The 20126-nt window shown below is 37.6% G+C and overlaps 1 protein-coding gene across 1 annotated transcript in view; it reads left to right on the top strand.

Annotated features, from left to right (window-relative positions):
- The window catches only part of FANCM (FA complementation group M), a 109540-nt gene that overhangs the window by 13732 nt on the left and 75682 nt on the right, over positions 1 to 20126 (top strand). Inside the window, exons 6-11 of the mRNA XM_036769550.1 lie at positions 8195 to 8327; positions 8932 to 9060; positions 10078 to 10164; positions 12178 to 12356; positions 14864 to 15070; positions 17396 to 17606. Of these exons, the coding sequence (XP_036625445.1) occupies positions 8195 to 8327; positions 8932 to 9060; positions 10078 to 10164; positions 12178 to 12356; positions 14864 to 15070; positions 17396 to 17606 (946 nt within the window). The remainder of the gene's footprint in view (positions 1 to 8194; positions 8328 to 8931; positions 9061 to 10077; positions 10165 to 12177; positions 12357 to 14863; positions 15071 to 17395; positions 17607 to 20126) is intronic.

Below are 20126 nucleotides of genomic sequence, written 5' to 3'. Positions count from 1 at the left end.
CAGAGGACTGATGATGGAGCATACATAACTCCTGCCCATAGGGTATGAATATGCATTGCTGCATACTGGTTTGTTTTGCTTTACTGTTGCCTTTTGTTCTGAGTCTGTGCAATTGGGAATTGTACAAAAGTGACAGTGAAGAAAAATAAAAATTCAATCAATAAAGCATAAAAAGTAGAAAAGATGGGAAGAGCCATTAGTACCGAACAAATATACATAGAAGAAGTCTGTACTAGGGGTCATATAGTTTTGGCACTCACACCCCTCATCCCTTTCAAAGTCATGATGAGAATAACTGATTCTCTTCTTACTTACCCGACTATTCCTTCTCTGTCTCCTTTCTGGATCATCATCTACCTCAGACCCAGTAACCAGGAGGGGACCCCTCAGCACCTCATATAGAAAATTGGAATACCAACGTGAGCTTTCATAGGCCTGCTTTGATCTCTTGCTTGGATCAAGGCCTCTAACAGCTATTATCAGCCATCTTTTATGCTGTAGTTTGTGTATGAGGTGGTCCCTTTCCACTCAGGTGGTTTCTCCATTAAAATGTAAGATCTTTGAGGGTAGGGACTGTTAAGCTTGCTTATATTTGTATAGGACTTGGCACATAGCGAGTGCCAGATAAACTCCTTAATGTGAGGGGTTCTTCATCTTTGCGGTGTCATTGACCGTTCAAGTGATCTGGTGAAGCCTATGAAACCATTCTTAGAATAACATTTTTAAAAGGAAGCCAGTTGCATTGAAATATAGTTATCAAAACATCATAAGATCAAGTTCATGGACCTGAGTTTAAGAATCTCTGCAATTTATTCATCTTGATTTTGTAAATTCATTTTTAACTTCTGAATTTTCTCTCTCCCTCACCCATTGAGGAGGCAAGAAGAAATAAGCCAATTACAAATACGCATAGTCATGTAGAACAATTGCCCATCTTAGTCATATCCAAAAGAAAGAAAGAGACTAGGCCTCTGCCTGCATTCTGAGCCCCTCAGCTCAGCTCCGCACCTGGAGATGGACAGCGTTTTTTTATCAATAGTCTTTTGAAATTGAGACTGGTCATTTTGTTGATCAGAGTCACCAAGTCTTTTGAAGTGTTATTGTAGAAATTGTTCTTCCAGTTCTGCTCACTTTACATCAGTTCATGCAAGTCATCTTCCTTTGTTTTTCTGAAGCTATCACTTTCATCATTTCTTGCAGCACAATGGTATTCCGTCACATTCTTGTAACGTGTTTAGCCATTTCCCAGTTGATGGGTATCGCCTCAGTTTCCAATTCTTTGGAACCACGAAATGATATTCCATAAATATTTTTGTAAATATGGATCCTTTTTATCTTATCATTTTGGGGCATATACCTTTGTGGTATTGCTGGGTCAAAGGATATGCACAGTTTTATAGGTTTTTTTGGGTATAGTTCCAAATTGCTTTCTGGAATGGTTGAATCAGTTCTGGGCTCCTACATCCTGCTTTGAAGTCCCTGTTTTTCCACAGCATTTTGATACAACATTGGTCATTTTTTTTAAAATTTTGTCATCTTAGCCAATCTTATTATTTTGAGGTGGTATTTCAAGAGTTGTTTTGATTTGCTTTTATCTCTAATTATTAGTGCTTTAGAGTATTTTTTCACGTAGCTATTGATAGCTTTGATTTCCTCCTCTGAAAACTGCCCATCATTTGAGCATTTGGCTCACATTCTTATAAATGTGACTCAGTTTCTTGCGTATCTCATAAAGGAGACCTTTATTAGAAAAACATTTATTGCTTTTCAACATATCAAAGAGGGAAAGATTTTGAATGGTTGGAAAAAATAGTGAGCCTGAAATAGCTAGCATTTACATAGCTCCTTATGCATTATTTCATTTGATGTTAGCAACAACCTTGTAAAGTAGGTTTTTAGATTATTATCACCTCCATTTTACAGATGAAGAAACTTAGGCTTAGAGATTTAGAGGTTAAGTGATTTGCCCAGGGTCACATAGCTAATAAGTGTCAGAGGCAAGATTAAGACTCATGTCTTTATGACCTAAGTCCAGGCCTCTATCTACTGGGCCATCTAACTTCCTCTGAAAGGACATTATAATACATTGGTGTTCTGAGAAAATACTCAATAATTATTGAACCTGTATCCTGCTTTGTTGTCTCTCCAGAATCTTAATTTACATGATGGAATTCTTTTTTTTTTTTTTGAGGGGGGAAGCCAGGGCAGTTGGGGTTAAGTGACTTGCCCAAGGTCACACAGCTAGTAAATGTGTCAGGTGTCTGAGGCAGGATTTGAACTCAGGTCCTCCTGACTCCAGGGCCGGTGCTCTACTCACTGCGCCACCTAGCTGCCCCACATGATGTAATTCTTGATGAAAATATGGAAAGGGAACTGGCATACAGACTGAAAGAAGACGGCTTATAAGATTCTACTGTAATTGTTATTTATTGATTATAAGAAAACATTTGATTTAATAGAGCAATATGTAGCCTTAATGGCACTTGTGGGCAGACACTATAGGAAGATCCAGTGCAGAATTCAGATTGAAGAGGGATTTTCCATGTGTACAGTCAACTAGTATTTATCAAGCCCCTAGTATGTGCCAAGCATTGTGGATACATAGGAAGGCAATAAACAGTCCCTGCTCTCAAGGATCTTGTAGTCTGATAGGGCAGTTAACTTGCAAGTAATTATGTATGTGCAAGAAATATACAGTATACACTGAGGTGGTCAGTCTCAGAGGGAAAGCACTAAGGTTAAGAAGGACTAGACGAGGCTTCTTGCAGAGGTGGGACTTTAGCTGAGACTTGAGAGGGGAGAGTGCTCCAGGCATAGTGTATCAGTAAGGCAAGATTCATGACCTCAAGGATGACCATGAACATGCCTGAATGGTTCAGAATCTCAAAAATATGAAAAACTATTTAGAAGGCAGAGGAAGTATAACATTTATTTAGACATCAGAGTATCATATCCCAAGACCAATGACTCCAATTTGATATAGCAGTAATTATATTCCAAAACCAGTAAGCCCACCTCAATGTAGCAACCAGGAAATTATAACAGTATTATGGCAAGGAACCAAGTCATCCTGTAACCATCCCCCGTGCTAGGGCGGCCTTCCTGTAAACAATCATTCCCAAATCCTAACTCTCAGCACTCTCTTCTTCAGCTCTGTGGATGCTGACTCTCCCAATGTCTGCTGCTCTCAGCTCTGTCCCTCTTCAATTTTCTTTGTCTCGCACCCTGGGCTCTCCTTATATACAGTCCTAGCCAGTGTCTGATTGGCTAGAACTCAGGCCTCTGATTGGCTGAATTCTTGATTGACTAGAACTCAGTGCAACTCCCCTTCGGGCCTCACACCTAGTAAGTAGAGGCTTTTGCCCTACTTACAAAGATATAATCAAGCTTTGTTCCCGGCAAGCCTGAGGCCTATGGAATGGGTGGGGAAGACCTTTGATCACACTAATACTGCACCTGGGTATCAGTTAGTGAAAATGAAAATGCTCCGAATTAAGAAGTGGAACATCTAGTGTGAGAAACAGAGCAGTGTCACTTATCACAGAGTGTGGGAGGGGGAGTCAGATATAAGAAGCCTGGAAAGGTAGGAAGTGGCAATGTAGTGAAGGGCTTTAAAATCCAAAGAGGATTTTTTATTTGTTCCTGGAGGTGATGGGATGCCATTGGGCTTGATTGAATAGGGGTGGCAACATGGCCAGACCTGCCTTTAAGAAGTTCAGTTTGACAACTAAATGGAAGATGGACTGGAGTGAAAAAAAACTTGAGGCAGGGAAACTGGCCAGGAGACTTGCAATAGAAGAGAAGGGGTGGTGGGGTGTGATGTGATGTGATGTGGTGTGATGTGATATATATATATATATATACATATATATATATATATATATACATACACATATATATATAATATATATATTATATATATATGTATATACACACACACATATACATACATATATATACATACATATATATATGTATTTGTATATATATACATATATATGGTAGAAATGACAGAACTTGAGAACTGATTTGATATGGGAGGAGGTGAAAAGGGATGATTGAGGAGAGGGGGACGATTAGGAAAGGTCTTCTACAAAAGGTGGGATTTGAGCTGAGTCTTAAAGGATACGAGAGGCAGAAGACAGAAGTTAGAAGGGAGAGCATTTTAGGCATGGGAGAGATAGCTAGTGAAAAGACACAGAGTAGAGAGGAAAAAAGAGTGGAAGGAGGTAGATGTTGCTGGATCATGGAGGGTAGTAAAATGTAAGAAGACTGGAAATACATGAAGGGTCAAGGAAGTGAAGGGTTTAAAATTCTAAACAGCATTTTATATGTAATCCTTGAAGGTAATGGAGAGTAATTGTAGTTCATTCAGTAGGGGAGTGAAATGGTCGGATTTGTACATTAAGAAGATAATTTTCAGGGGCAGCTAGGTGGCTCAGTGAGTAGAGCACCAGCCCTGGAGTCAGGAGGACCTGAGTTCAGATGTGAACTCTGACACATGTATTAGCTGTGTGACCTTGGGCAAGTCACTTAACCCCAATTGCCATGCCAAAAAGCAAAAAAAAAAAAATTAATAAGATCGTTTTCATAGCTGAGTGGAAGATGTATTGGTGTGGTGAAAGAAGGGAACAGACCAGTTAGATTATTTCGGGTTTTTGTTTTTTTTTGAGGGGGGGTAGGCAGGGCTATTGGGGTTAAGTGACTTGCCCAAGATCACACAGCTAGTAAATGTGTAAGGTGTCTGAGGGTGGATTTGAACTCCGGTCCTCCTGACTCCAGGGCCGGTGCTCTATTCACTGCGCCACCTAGCTGCCCGCCCCCAGTCAGGTTATTTCAATAGTCCAGATGTGAGATGGTGAGGGCTTGTACCAGGATTGTGGCAGTATCGGAGGAGAGAAGGAAACGTATTCGAAAGATGCTACAAAGGTAGAAACAACAAGACTGAAGTAGATGAGGTATGGAATGAGTGTGATCTCTTAATCACCATATTTATTTATTTATTTTTAATTTATTTAATATATTAAGTTTTCAGCATTGATTTTCACAAGAGTTTGAATTACGAATTTTCTCCCCATTTCTACCCTCCCACCCACTCCAAGATGGCTTATATTCTGGTTGCCCCATTCCCCAGTCAGCTGTCCCTTCTGTCGCCCCACTCCCCTCCCATCCCCTTTTCCCTTACTTTCTTGTAGGGCAAGATAAATTTCTATGCCCCACTGCCTGTGTATCTTGTTTTCTAGTTGCATGAAAAAACTTTTTTTTTGTTGCTTTTGAACATCTGTTTTTAAAACTTTGAGTTCCAAATTCTCTCCCCTCTTCCCTCCCCACCCACGCTCCCTAAGAAGGCAAGCAATTCAACATAGGCCATATGCATATCATTATGTATAACCCTTCCACAATACTCATGTTGTGAAAGACTAAGTATATTTTGCTTCTTCCTAACCTATCCCCCTTTATTGAATTTTCTCCCTTGACCCTGTCCCTTTTTCAAAGTGTTTGTTTTTGATTACCTCCTCCCCCTGTCTGCCCTGCCTTCTATCATCCCACCTTTTTTCTCTTCTTCCTCCTTCTTTCCTCTGGGGTAAGAAACCCAATTGAGTATGTATGTTATTCCTTCCTCAGGCCAAATCCTATGAGAGCAAGATTCACTCATTCCCCACCACCTGCCCCCTCTTCCCTTCCTACAGAACTGCTTTTTCTTGCCACTTTTATGCGAGATAATTTACCCCATTCTGTCTCTCCCTTTCTCCTTCTCTCAATATATTCCTCTCTCATCCCTTAATTTGATTTTTTTAGATATCATCCCCTCATATTCAACTTACCTTGTGTCCTCTGTCTGTATATACACACATACATATATATGTATGCATATATACATATAATATACATACATATATATACACACACACACACATATACTTATGTTCCCTTCAGCTACCCTAATACTGAGGTCTCATGAATCATACACATCATCTTTCCATGTAGGAATGTAAACAATACAGTTCAACTTTAGTAAGTCCCTTGTGATTTGTCTTTCTTGTTTACCTTCTCATACTTCTCTTGATTCTTGTGTTTGAAAGTCAGATTTTCTATTCAGCTCTAGTCTTTTCACTGAGAAAGTTTGAAAGTCCTCTATTTTATTGAAAATCCATATTTTACCTTGGAGCATGATACTCAGTTTTGCTGGATAGGTGATTCTTGGTTTTAATCCTAGCTCCATTGACCTCTGGAATATCATATTCCAAGCCCTTCGATCCCTTAATGTAGAAGCTGCTAGATCTTGTGTTATTCTGATTGTGTTTCCACAATACTCAAATTGTTTCTTTCTGGCTGCTTGAAGTATTTTCTTCTTGACCTGGGAGCTCTGGAATTTGGCGACAATATTCCTAGGAGTTTTCTTTTGGGGATCTTTTTGAGGAGGTGATCTGTGGATTCTTTCAATTGCTGTTTTACCCTCTGGCTCTAGACCATCAGGGCAGTTTTCCTTGATAATTTCTTGAACGATGATATCTAGTCTCTTTTTTTGATCATGGCTTTCAGGTAGTCCAATAATTTTTAAATTATCTCTCCTGTGTCTATTTTCCAGGTCAGTGGTTTTTCCAATGAGATATTTCACATTGTCTTCCACTTTTTTAGTCATTTGGTTCTGTTTTATAACATCTTGATTTCTCATAAAGTCACTAGCTTCCACTTGCTCCAATCTAATTTTTATGGTGGTATTTTCTTCCGTGGTCTTTTGGACCTACTTTTCCATTTAGGTAATCCTGCCTTTCAAGGCATTCGTCTCCTCATTGGCTTTTTGGAGCTCTTTTGCCATTTGAGTTAGTCTGTTTTTTAAGGTGTTGTTTTCTTCAGTATTTTTTGGGTCTCTTTTAGCTAGTCATTGACTTGTTTTTCATGATTTTCTTGCATCACTCTCATTTCTCTTCCCAATTTTTCCTCTACTTCTCTAACTTGCTTTTCCAAATCCTTTTTGAGCTCTTCCATGGCCTGAGACCAGTTCATGTTTTTCTTGGAGGCTTTGATGTAGGCTCTTTGACTTTGTTGACTTCTCCTGGCTGCATGTTTTGGTCTTCTTTGTCACCAAAGAAAGATTCCAAAGTCCGAGTCTGAATCTGAGTGCATTTTCGCTGCCTGGCCATGTTCCCAGCCAACGACTTGACCCTTGAGTTTTTTGTCGGGGGTATGACTGCTTGTAGAGTAAAGAGTACTTTGTTCCAAGCTTGAGGGATGCACTGTTGTTTTCAGAGCTATTTCTATACATCCAGCTCTGCCACACCAGTGCTCCTCCTCCCCCAAGAACCTCCAACCCGGACTGGAGTCAGATCTTAAGCAGGCTCTGCACACCTGCTCAGATCTGTCACCTAATTCCTTCTACCAGGTGGGCCTGGTCCAGGAAGCAACTGCAGCTGTAGTTCTATAGCTGCACCTCCCCGACCTCCCCCCAGGACGGTACCCGAACCGTGAACTCCTTCACTCTGTCCCTGCAGCTTTTCCCACTAACCTTCTCTGTTGTCTTTGGTGTTTGTGGGTTGAGAAATCTATAACTGCCACAGCTCATTGATTCAGGGCACTAGGGCCTGTTTTGCCTGGCTCCCGGTCTGCTTGGTCTTGCTGCTGCCCACACTGGGCTCTGCTCCTTCGGCTCCCACCTTGGAGTAATACATTTTACCCAGCGACCATCCAGGCTGTCCTGGGCTGGAGCCCTGCTTCCCTCCGCTATTTCATGGGTTCTGCAGTTCTTCTCTGTTGTCTTCGGTGTTTGTGGGTTGAGAAGTCTGGTAACTGCCACAGCTCACTGATTCAGGGCTGGGCTCCGCTCCACTCTCCCAGCTTCGTGCGCGATAGACCTTATTCAGCCACCATCCACGCTGTCCTGGGCTGGAGCCCTACTTCCCTCTGCTATTTCGTGGGTTCTGCAGTTGTAGAATTTGTTCAGAGCCATTTTTATAGGTTTTTGGAGGGACATTGCGGGGCGCTCATGCAAGTCCCTGCTTTCCAGCTACCATCTTGGCTGCGCCCCACCTTAATCACCATGTTTAGTGGAAATTTTCTTGTTCATTTACCAGATTTCTATTGATCACTCATTTGTTTTTCATATTATGCTGTCTGTTGCCATGACAATTTCACTGTGGAGTATTGATCAAATTTGCTTTCTTTCATTTAACCCAATCTGTTATTGTTTTCTTAGAGTGGACAGCAAGGTATCATTGAAGGAGATTTTGCTATATGCATTAGTTTATATCATGGTTATGAGTTACTACAGCAAATGGGAACGAGATCCTTATATATCTTCCTTTGTGGGATTATGGATGGAACTAAAGGTAAGTTAAATAAAATATTTTACATGTAAAATTTTGCTATTTAGATATGGTTTAAGAAAAAGAAACATTCTAAAGTATTTTATTATACTTGAAAAGTAATGGAATGATATGTTATGATGGGTAATTACGATAAAGTCTGCTAGAAAAAAAGAAAGGTTGTCCATTAATAACATATGGTCATGCAGACCTGAAAAGCCATAAACATTTTCATTGTTGATAATTTTCATATGTCTCCTGTGCCAAATTTGAGTGAATTAACATTTAGTTCATACTTTTTGAGAAAAAGCATGGCGTAGTCCCTAGAGTCAGCCTTGGAGTCAGGGTCTTCTCAGGTTCAAGTGCTACCTTTGATACAGACTAGCTGTATCATTCTGGGCAAGTCTTGTTTAATCTCACAGTGCCTCAGGCAACTGTCAAAGACTATCAGGTACATAGCAGTTGTAGGTCTGCATTGGAAGAGGGTGTTTCCTCATTGGGACTCCTTATACCAATGAAATCACCGGTCTAGATCAGTTGACAATTTATACTTGTTTTAAGATCAATTAGAAGTTGTTAAAGTAAATTTCTAATTTGTATTGAAAAATATTTTTCCTTATTTTTGAAGGTATGACTCGAACCAAAAATGAACTTAGCAGGAATGAACAGTTCATGAAACTCTTTGAGCAACTAGGAGACATGTTTTCAGATAGGAATACAGCTTCAGGAATTCTTGATGGGAATCCCAATCAAAGAGGTTTGTAGACTATGTCTTTATTATTTTCATTTGTTTTTCTTTTGTCTCAAAATAACGTTTACAGTTCCTTGCATTGCTTATTACTCTTTTGTGGTTTTGAAACAATTTTTTTTGCATTATCTTGTTTGAATCTCATAAACGACTCTGTAAGGTAAGTAGGATGGGAATTAACTCTGTTTTACAGATGACAGATGAGTAAAGTGAGGAGAAATTAAGTAACTTGCTCAGAATTATATAGTTAATAAATGATGGAACCAGTTTCCAAAGTAGATCTTATGATTTCATTTAACATGTTCTTCACATCATACTGAGCTTTTAATCAATCTTAGGATGTTTTACTATTAATCTTATTATTTATTTACATATTTTTATCCTGTGATAGATTTGTTAAATGCTTTACAGTTTTCCTGTTTATGGTTAGTGATTTCTAAAACAAACCTGATTTTTAAAGCTCAAGTAGCTTGTATTTAGGATGTTAAAATTGTGTTTGCTTTTTCTCTTTATTTTGTATGCTTTTTGTGTTGCACCTCTTTCATTAGAGTTTGATAATTTTTTTTCTTTTTTCTTTTGAGGGGGGAAGGCAGGGCAATTGGGGTTAAGTGACTTGCCCAAGGTCACACAGCTCGTAAGTGTGTCAAGTGTCTGAAACCCGATTTGAACTCAGGTCCTCCTGACTCCATGGCCAGTGCTCTACTCACTATGCCACCTCGCTGCCCCTAGAGTTTGTTAATTTCAATGAATCTTAAGAGTTGGAAGGCACCTTTAAGGTCTTCTGGTCCAACCTTTTCCTGAAGCATTTCAAAATTTCGAGGTTTTTAAAACAAAACTTAAATCTCTGCTTTTTACTTTTGTTTCTAAAAGCATGCAACATAACATCTATATCAAAATTGTGTTTAAAATTAAATAACTGCAAGTCTCAACATATTAGTTCTGAAAAGGATCAAAGCCTTAAGAACTTAAAAACATTCACATTGTGATTTTTGGTATAACAAATATTCTTTTTAAAAAATTTTTCAGGACACGATGATAAAAAATTTATCTATAGCCATCCGAAGTTAAAAAAATTAGAAGAAGTTGTAGTTGAACACTTCAGAACCTGGAAAGGTATGTTATATTCATTATCTTCAAAGCCAGATAAGCTTATGACAAAAATAATGCCTCCTTGTATTTGTATAGTACCTTACTATTTCCACGTTTGTTCATGTAAAATCTTATTTGATTCCTACAAGGTAAGTAGGTCAGTATTCAATCTATTTTAATAAGTTTTTAATATTTTTGAGTATTTTATTTCCCCAATAACATGCAAAAACAATTTTTAACATTCATTTTTAAAAATTTTGAGTTCCAAACACTCTCCTTCCTGTCCTTTCTCTCCCCGATTTGCACTTGAACCTCATTATAATCTGAATTGGTTAAAAGATAGAATACTCATATATAGTTGGGTACAGAAATGCATCTTATCCATCAGGGATAAAATTAGGTATTAAGGGAATTGGGGTAGGGATGGATAAGAGGAAGGGCAGATTAACGGAGGTAGTAGCTAGAAGCCAAACAGACTCCTAAAGAGAAAGAAGGGGAAAAAAGAGAAGGAAAAGTATGAGATAATAAAATGGAGAGAAATACAGTTGTAACTCTGAAACTGAATGGGATAAACTCAATAAAAAGGAAGAGCATAGTAGAATTGATTAGAAACCAGAATCCACAAATTACAAGAGCTACACTTGAAACAGAATGATACACACAGAGTCAAAACAAGGGGCTGAAGAAGAATCTGTTATGCTTCAGCTGAAGTAAAAAAGGCAAGGGAGGCAATCATGATCTCAGCAAAAGCAGCAGTACAAATAGACCTAATTAAGAAAGATCAGTAGGGAAACTACATTTTACTAAAAGTGCCCTAGACAATATCAGTGCTAAACATATGCACCAAGAAGCGTAACATCTACGTTCTTAAAGGAAAAGTTGAAGGAATTACAGAAGGAAATAAACAAGTAAAATTATAAGTGGAGGACCTCAATTTACCACTCTTAGACCTCGCTAAATCTAAACAAAAAATAAACAAGAAAGAAGGTAAGGGACTAAATAGAATTGCTACCTGATCTCAAACTATATTTCAAAGCTGTGATTTTCAAAATAATTTGATCCTGAATGAGAAGTATATTGATCAGTGGAATAAAGTTAGTATGCATTAGCAAATGAGCACAGTAACATAGTTTTTTATAAACCCAAAGATTCCAGCTATTGAGATAAGAACTCTGTTTGACAAAAACTGGAAAACAGTCTGGCGGAAACTAGTTATAGACCAATATCTCATATGATTGGCGAAAGTCCCCTCTAAAATCCTTTCTAGTTTCTAAATCCTATAACAAAGACATACTCTTTCAGTAGAAGTACATAGATGAAATGGTCATAAAGGTCTAAAGAGGAAAAGTAAAAACTAACTCAAAAGCTAGAAGAGAAATAAATTTCCCAAAGAAAGAGAATGGTCACTGTTGTTCTAGATACTGTAGTCTAGGTCAAGGAGTATTAGAAATGAAAAAAGGCTGTTGGAATTAGTAGTTAGGATGCTACTTTTGAGAATGCAGTTTCAGTGTAGTGATGGGGATGGAAGCTACAGTGAAAGGTAATGAGTGAATATATGGTGGTAAGTAGGTGGAGGCTTTGGGTTTAAACATATTTTCCAAGAAGTTTGGTGAAGGGGAGGAGATAGAGTGTGTGAGATAAAAGTTATAAGGGGAAGGTAGTTTTTTGAAATTTTCGGATTGGGGAAGATCTGGGCATTTTCATTTGGTGAGTCGGCAGAGAAGAGATTGTATGGTCTAATTTTTTTTAGCTAGTAAGAAGATAAAGGGAAACCTTGCAGCCAGAGAGGTTGGCATATGATGAAGAAGCTGAATCTCTAGTGAGGTCATACAGCTTGTTAATGTCAAGTTTCTGAGGCTGGATTTGAACTTAGGTTCTCCTGACTCCGGGGCTGGTGCTCTATCAACTGTGCCATCTAGCTGCCCCTCAATTGTGAGAAATATTTTGAATTAATGCCATCCCTTTCTCCTCTAACCAACATACTTAGTTGCATGTGTTTTTTTGTGTCTAATGTTAAAATATATTTTCTTTAAATAGATCAAAATACATCTGAAAAAAAGTGTGATACCAGGGTTATGATTTTTTCATCATTTCGAGACAGTGTTCAAGAAATTGCAGAAATGCTCCAATACCAGCCAACTGTTAGAGTTATGACTTTCGTTGGCCATGCTTCAGGGAAAAGCACAAAAGGTTTAACACAGAAGGAACAACTTGAGGTAGGAATTTCTGATATGATAGAAATAGGAATATTTTGAAATGTCTTTTCATTTATGCCCTTTTTAGAATCTTTAGCAAATTTCAAATTCATGCCTTTTTAAATCTTAGGGGAATTTTCTTTGATATTAGACATGTAAATAAAGCTAGAGCTGTATTTGAAATGTTGTTTTGAAATGGCTTTAAAAATGATTGTATTATTTCTCCAAGTGAAATTTTATAAAAATATAATTTTAAGAAGTGGAAAATGTTTTAAAAGTTTTTTATATTTCTCTTGGCAAGTTCTTTTTTTCTTTTTTTAAAAAATTTATTTTTAGTTTTCAACATTCATTTCCACAAGATTTTGAGTTACAGATTTCTCCCCATCTCTACCCTCCCCCCCACCCTCTCTTGGCAATTTCTAGCAGATTTGTACTCTAAAATTAGAAGTTGTTAATATAGTCCCGCCTCCCATAGAGAAGAGTGAGAGTGTCAGAACTAGGATCTAGATAGATACTGACCCACACCAAAATGCTGGCATATCAGAATGGTTCCCAAATTTGACATACCTATTTGTTTCTGGGAGAAATGCTGTATAATTTATGTCCCTTTTCCATACAATATGTAATGCATAATGAATGAGACCTAAAACCACTATTCTTTGTAATCCACATAGAAGTCTCCGTTCCTTTCCCCATCTTTCCCATCTACCAGCCACACTAAGGAGTAGAGGAAGACCACCTGTACGATGCAGGTCCCAGTCTGAACCTAGACTTGGATCTGGCCTCCTACCAGCACCTTCTGCTGACTGTGGGAAGGGGTAGAGGGATGCTGGAAATAGAATCACTACCAACTTCTTATCTCCTCCCCACCAGTGCTAGGTTTCCTTCTACCAGCTTTGCAGGTGAACAAACAGACACAGAACCAGCCCAACTCTCTCTGTAACATTCTTGGGAGATTGTGAGCTCTCCCACTGTTGGCCCTGCTTCTTTCCTTATGCCTGTAATAAATAATCAATGAACATTTAGTAGGAAACTAATCCCTTTCTCCTCTTCATGTTCTCTTGTCCATGTCCCCCTTCATCCAACCTCCTCCATATTCCCTCTTCAAACCTTCCCATCCCCTCCACTGTACCTTCTGGAATTCCTGTTCTGTAGTGAACAAATTTCCCTTCATCCTGGACCTCTTTCTCTCATACTCTTTCTGTCTATTGGCCCTCATTAAGACCTGACTCCTCTAATAATACTAGAGGCCTGGCTCTCCTCCCCAGAACTGGCTGTTCCTTTGCTCAGCTGATCATCCTTACTGGTCCTTGAGGGAGAGTTGGAATACTGCTTGCTCCTCATTATCATTTCCACATTTGTCCTTTGCTTCTTTCACTCAGTAACCTTTTCTCTGTTGAAATGCATACAATTACACTTTTCTACCCAAACAAAATTATGGTAGTTGTAGAATACTGAGGCCCCAGGTCATTCTCTCCCCTTTGGCTCATCCTCCTCCTCTCTTTTGCTCTAGTGCTTTGATACTGATGTCAGTGCTCCCTCACACTCTAACAAATTCCTCATCCTCCTCAAGTCCTAATATGCCCTATTCCTTTATTCCACTTCAGCCACATAGAGGAATGATTGTACACCAGATCTTGCCATTACCCACAAGCATTCCATTTCTCTAATTAGAAACTGACATTCTCTCTATCCAGCTGTAACCTCCCATGATTCCACCCCCTAAATTTTATTTCTCCTGTACTTGTTCTTTACCCTCATGAAGACCTGTAGTCCTTCCACCCCTTAGTATTTTCTCCAGCAATTATCCCTGCTCTGAGACATCTGAAAATGGAAATCCAAATTACCCCTATTATTAAATATAGTATAGGAATTATTTTTTCAGAATGAAGATATTTTTTCGGTAATTCATTCATACTTTGTTTCTCAAGTCAAAATGAATTGGTTACCCTGAGTCTTGTTCATTGGGACACCTCACCCTTAAATCTGAACAGTGACTGAGAAAATTTTAAAAGACCTGGAGCCTCATCTGAGGTAGATATAAAATCAGCTTGTAATTCTCCTTTCATCAAGGCAAATCAAAAAGAGAATGCCCTTCTTAGCTATTTCTTCCCTTCCTCTTGGCCTATGTTTGCCTTTTATTATTTCTCTTATTTTGTGTTCATTTTGGCCTGATGGTATGAACACAGAATTTTTTGGGAGTGGGAGGAGGCACTGGTAGTTTCCTTGCTAGGAACCTTCTCTAGGAATGTCTGTGGATATAAAGAAAAAAAAAAGATCTAAATCAATAAACACGAAGTGCCTCCTGTAGCCAGTCTCTGATAGATAATGGTGATAGAAAAATGATGCAGTTCTTGCCTGAAGAAGCTTCCATTCTATAGGAGAGAGGTTCATGACATGTATACCAAGAAGTATGTTGTGGAGTTGAATGTGTTAGGGAGAAGGGAGAGATATAGATAAAGTACTGTAAGAATTCTGCTATTGTTTTATCATTATTTTGTTTTTTGTTTTAATGATCTTTATTTTAGGTGGTCAAACGATTTCGTGATGGTGGTTATAACACATTGGTCTCTACGTGTGTTGGTGAAGAAGGTTTAGATATAGGAGAAGTTGATCTAATAATCTGTTTTGATGCTCAGAAGAGTCCAGTTCGTCTTGTACAACGAATGGGGAGAACTGGCCGCAAACGTCAAGGCAGGATAGTTGTTATTCTTACAGAAGGGAAAGAAGAATGTGTATGTATATCCATCAGTGTATAATTTAGTGGTTAAAGTTTGAAAGTTATATGCAGTAGGCAAAATGAAACTTTGACAAAGTTTAAGAAACCTGGGAAGAGCATTGATTAATTTTTCCCATTGTATATTTCTAACAGTTTCCTTTTGCTTTTCAAGGAGTTTTAAGCCAAATTTATATAAAATAGTTCTCTTTTATATACATACGATGATATTTTAGTATCCCCCATTTAATGTTAATTGAAAGAAGCCTAAATGCTAACTAAACAACAATATTTGTAATATTCTACAAACCTGAGCATTTTCTTGTTTTTCCTTCATAAGCATAAAGGTGAACATGAATTGTATTTAAAATAGCATTTTTTTTTTACTTTTGTTAACTTTTGTTAAGAATTTTTTTTTTTAATGCAATTTATTTATTTAACATATTTGGTTTTCAGCATTGATTTTCACAACATTTTGAATTACAAATTTTCTCCCCATTTCTACCCTCCCCCCCACTCCAAGATGGCTTATATTCTGGTTGCCCTGTTCCCCAGTCAGCCCTCCCCTCTATCACCCCCCTCCCCTCTCATCCCCTTTTCCCTTCCTTTCTTGTAGGGCAAGATAAATTTCTACGCCCCATTGCCTGTGTATCTTATTTTTTAGTTGCATACAAAAACTTTTTTTGTTTTTGAACATCTGATTTTAAAACTTTGAGTTCCAAATTCCCTTCCCTCTTCCCTTCCCACCCACCCTCCCTAAGAAGTTGAGCAATTCAACCTAGGCCACACATGTATTATTATGTATAACCCTTCCACAATATTCATGTTGTGAAAGGCTAACTACATTTTGCTCCTTCCCAACCCATCCCGCTTTATTGAATTTCTTTTGTTAAGAATTTTAAAGTTAGTCGTTTTCTCTGCTTGGACTCTCTAATTTTTTGTTTGGGTAATGGGATCAAGTTTGTTCTTTATGAATAATAATTTATGTAGTCTTTGTTATACCTTTTGTAAGACTTTTATTTCCTTCATAACTACTTATAAAGTTCTAGCACATTTTAGTGTTACCATAAATTTAATCATAGGGTGCTCTCAGTAGCCAAAACAAGTCATGTATCCTGAAATAGCAGGAAGGTATTAGATTAGGGCTTGGAATACCTAGGTTCTATTTTTGACTTGTGTGACTAACTAGTCTGTAAATCTGTTACTTTCTCTATCTGTAAAATGGAGATAATAAATCTTGGGTCAGAGATAGATAGGATCATACCTTGAAAAATATAACCCAATATATAAATGTAAAATGTTTTCATTATTGCCTATTAGTTATATTAGCTCGATAATGGAGGTATTGCTAAAGTTCTTTTAATCAGTATTTTCGATTATGAAAAAGAGATTGCCTGTTCATTCTTCTGAAAGGAATCTTAATGCTCACTCTAATAGAACGGATAGTTGTAGTGATTTATGAATGGTTATAAATCATAGATTAAGAACTGCAAAGGGGCCTTAGCCACTATGTGTTATAAGCGCCCCCCCCCACTCCCTTTTATTAAACAAATGAGGCAACTGAGACCCAACAAAGTGAAGTAATTTGCTGAAAGTCTTACAGCAAGTGACAGATCTGAGATGAGAGCCCAGGTCTTTTGACTCTAAATCCATCACTCTTTCTGTTGTACTACTTTGCTTCATTAACTATATTAAATCAACTTCAAAAGAGATGTAGTACTCAGTCTAGATTGTTGTTTGGTAGCTGCAGCTGTACTATGATTCATATTATTTGCCTTGAGCCATAACCATATAGAATAAAAATCTGATATCACAGTGTGTCAGGCAGGTGTTCATTTATGTTCCAGCATTCATGCTATAAAGGAATCCACTGTGCTGTTAAAACTTTCATAATGAAAACTTGACCAGCCGGAGCCCCCAGTTGCTCAGATTCTCATTTCTGCACAAAATCTGCAGCACTGTACATTGATCATTTATGTTAATAAGAATGAGGCTATCATAAAAATCTTATGAATTAAAGATAGATTAAATTATACACAGTACAGTTGATATACTGAGATAGAGCAATGTATTCCTATATTAAATATTTTTGATGGTATTTGAGAAGGGGGTCAGGTGTGATAATGACCTTTTTATATCTTAATGGGTTATGTAAATGCCATCTATCATTATTTTCTTGTTGCCTTTTAGCTATTGAATAAATTCACTTGACCAGAACAGTTGTTAAGATTTTATTTTTTTGTATTTTATCTAGAATAAAGTCACACTAATAAGAACAACAACTTCTATTACTGCAAAATGGCAATTACAAAATAATTTCTAAGATCAACTTTTTTTTAAACAGGCTTATAATCGAAGTCAGTCTTGCAAAAGAAGTATTTATAAAGCTGTTTCTGGTAACAGGAAGACCTTTCATTTTTACCAAGGAAGCCCACGTATGGTTCCTGATGGAATTTATCCAAAATTACACAAAATGTTCATCACTGAGGAAATTTATGAACGAGCAAAGCAATCTAAAATACATAAAAAATCATCTGTCTTTTCATTTGGTAATGGTAAGTTGTAATTTTTCAATAATTGAGCATATTCCATTGTTAACTATTTCTATTGTAATTAAAAGCATATGTCTTACTGATAAAACAACTATAGTTTGAAAAACTCATCACAAATTTTAAGATACAATCACATTTTTCCTTTGAGGGATTATATCCATTACTAGAGACTGACTCTATAAAGATACTGACAGAGACCTTAACCACAGCATAACAAAATAGTTATTTGTGGCATTTATAGCTAGACATGAATCCTTTTTTTAATATTGTGGGAAAAAAATGGCTTTCAGGAAAGTGAAAGACCTGCAGATACCAGCACTGTACGAAAGAAATGCTTCTGACTTTGTGTCTCCATCTGTAGAGTTGTCATTTTTCATGTACTTACTTTGTCCTGTGTGACCCACAGACTCACAGACTCAGAACTGGAAGGGACCTTAGAGGCACCAAGTTTCATAATCATTTTCTCCTGGGTAAACCACTATTACAGTATTATCTTTCCTATGTGCTATAATTTCTACAGCCTTTGGAACATCTTCCAGCTTCTGCTTTACCCATACTTTAGCTCCCAATTTTATTCTATCAGTAGAACCAAACCCTTCCTTTCCTCTGCTAGTTATTTTGGAAGGAGGGTCAGTTTTCACAAAGGGTATTGTTTCACAAGGAATAATAATCAATTGAACTATTCTGTCATTTTTACAAAACTGTATAGGTTCTTTACCCAAATTCTGGAATGTTAAATAATTTCTCCTTGATAACAAGAATCTATCACTCCAGCTAATACATGCATTCCCTGAGCTGCTAATCCTAATTTACATAATATCCACCCAAAATGATTCTTCAGGATGCTCGTACATATCCCAGTAGAGGTTTTTCTTATCTCTTTTCTATCCAATCAAAAGTCCTCTAAACAATGTAAATCATATCCTGCCAAACCAGGTATTCCTGGATATTTTGTATCTTCTGTGTTTGCTGTTTTCTAATTTGCAGATTTGGAGTCATCATTCTGGTTAGAGGTATACTTCTTAACTGTTCTTTAAACAATCCATTCATTCTTTTTATCAACCCAGATGCTTGTGGGTAATATGGAATATGATATATCCACTCTTTATTGTTCAGTACACAAAATTTCTTCATCTCATTACCTTTGAAATGTGACCCATTGTCACTTTGAATCTACATTGGGGTTCCGTAATATAGACTTATAATATCTAGAGTTTTACAGGTGTTTTTCTGGGTTGCATTCTTATAAGGACAACCAGTGGTACATCTGAATAGGTGTCAACACAAGTACATGTAAATTTGCATCCTTTATCCTGGGGTAGTAGTCCAATATAATCTATCTGCCAAATCTGGGCTGGAACTTTTCCTTGCTATTTCTCCAGTTACTACCCTAGGAACAGTTTGTTCCTTTTCCAATTGACAAATATGACATTCCCCTCTTACTTGCAGTAAGAATGAATGAGAGATACTAATACCTCCATCTTGTGCCCACCAGTGTGTGGCTTGGACCCCTAAATGTCTGACCGTTTGGTGAACTCATTTTGTTTAGTACTGGAGTATCAGTTGGTGTCAGAGTAGGGACAATATGTTCAGTAGCAATCTTTGCTAGTCCATCAGCATGTGCATTATATTCACATTCTGGAGTAGTGAGGGCCATGTGAGTGTCTGCTTGAAAAACTGACAGATTAGTAATCAAAGACGTGTCCCATATATCTTCCCGTAATTCTTTGCCCCAAACTTGTTTACCATGAATTTCCCAGTTTTGATTTGGGATTGATTTGATTGGCATCCATGTAGCTAACCCATTAGCTCCTACCCACAAATCAGTGAATATATGACATTGCCCTCCTTTCTCTGTTTTAATAGTTTGATGTACTGCCATAAGTTCAGCATATTGACTACTTCCATCTATCCCAGTACTTTCCAAAGTTCTCTTAGTACATGGGTTATAGGCTACTGCTTTCCAATGTTTTTTTTGTCCCAAATATTTTGCTGTCCCATCAGTAAACCATGCATGTTTCTTCTGTTCTTCAGTAAGTCCATCATATCCATCATTCCATTTTACCAAGGATTATACCAACTGTTGCCTTGGTTCAGGGAGTTTGTCATTTTCATCAATGTCTGTATTTGCTATAGATTCAAGTAGAGCAGAAACTCCACTTTTGCCTATTTTCAGTCTATTCTGAATATACCATTTCCATTTAATTATGCCAGCCTCTTGCACATGTCCAATTCTGTGAGATGCTGGGGTACTCATTACCCAAGTCATATTCGGGATTCCAGGCCTTAATATCACTTCATGGGCCAGAGTCAGTTGTTCAGTCTACTAAAGCCCAATATGTAGCTAACTGCTTTTCAAAAGGTGTATATTGTATTCCAGATGAAGGTAGTTTCCTTGACCAAAATCCTAAGGGTACATTTTGGCTTTGTTGTTTCTGCTGTGAACTCCAATTTGTATAGTCATCCTACACAGTCACTTATAATTCCACTGGGCCACTTTGCATAGGCCATAACTCTAGAGCA

The sequence above is a fragment of the Trichosurus vulpecula genome, chromosome 8, assembly GCF_011100635.1.
Source record: "Trichosurus vulpecula isolate mTriVul1 chromosome 8, mTriVul1.pri, whole genome shotgun sequence".
Classification (NCBI taxonomy): domain Eukaryota; kingdom Metazoa; phylum Chordata; class Mammalia; order Diprotodontia; family Phalangeridae; genus Trichosurus; species Trichosurus vulpecula.
The sequence above is the reverse complement of the archived record's forward strand: the minus strand, read 5'-3'. Positions and strand labels throughout refer to the sequence as shown.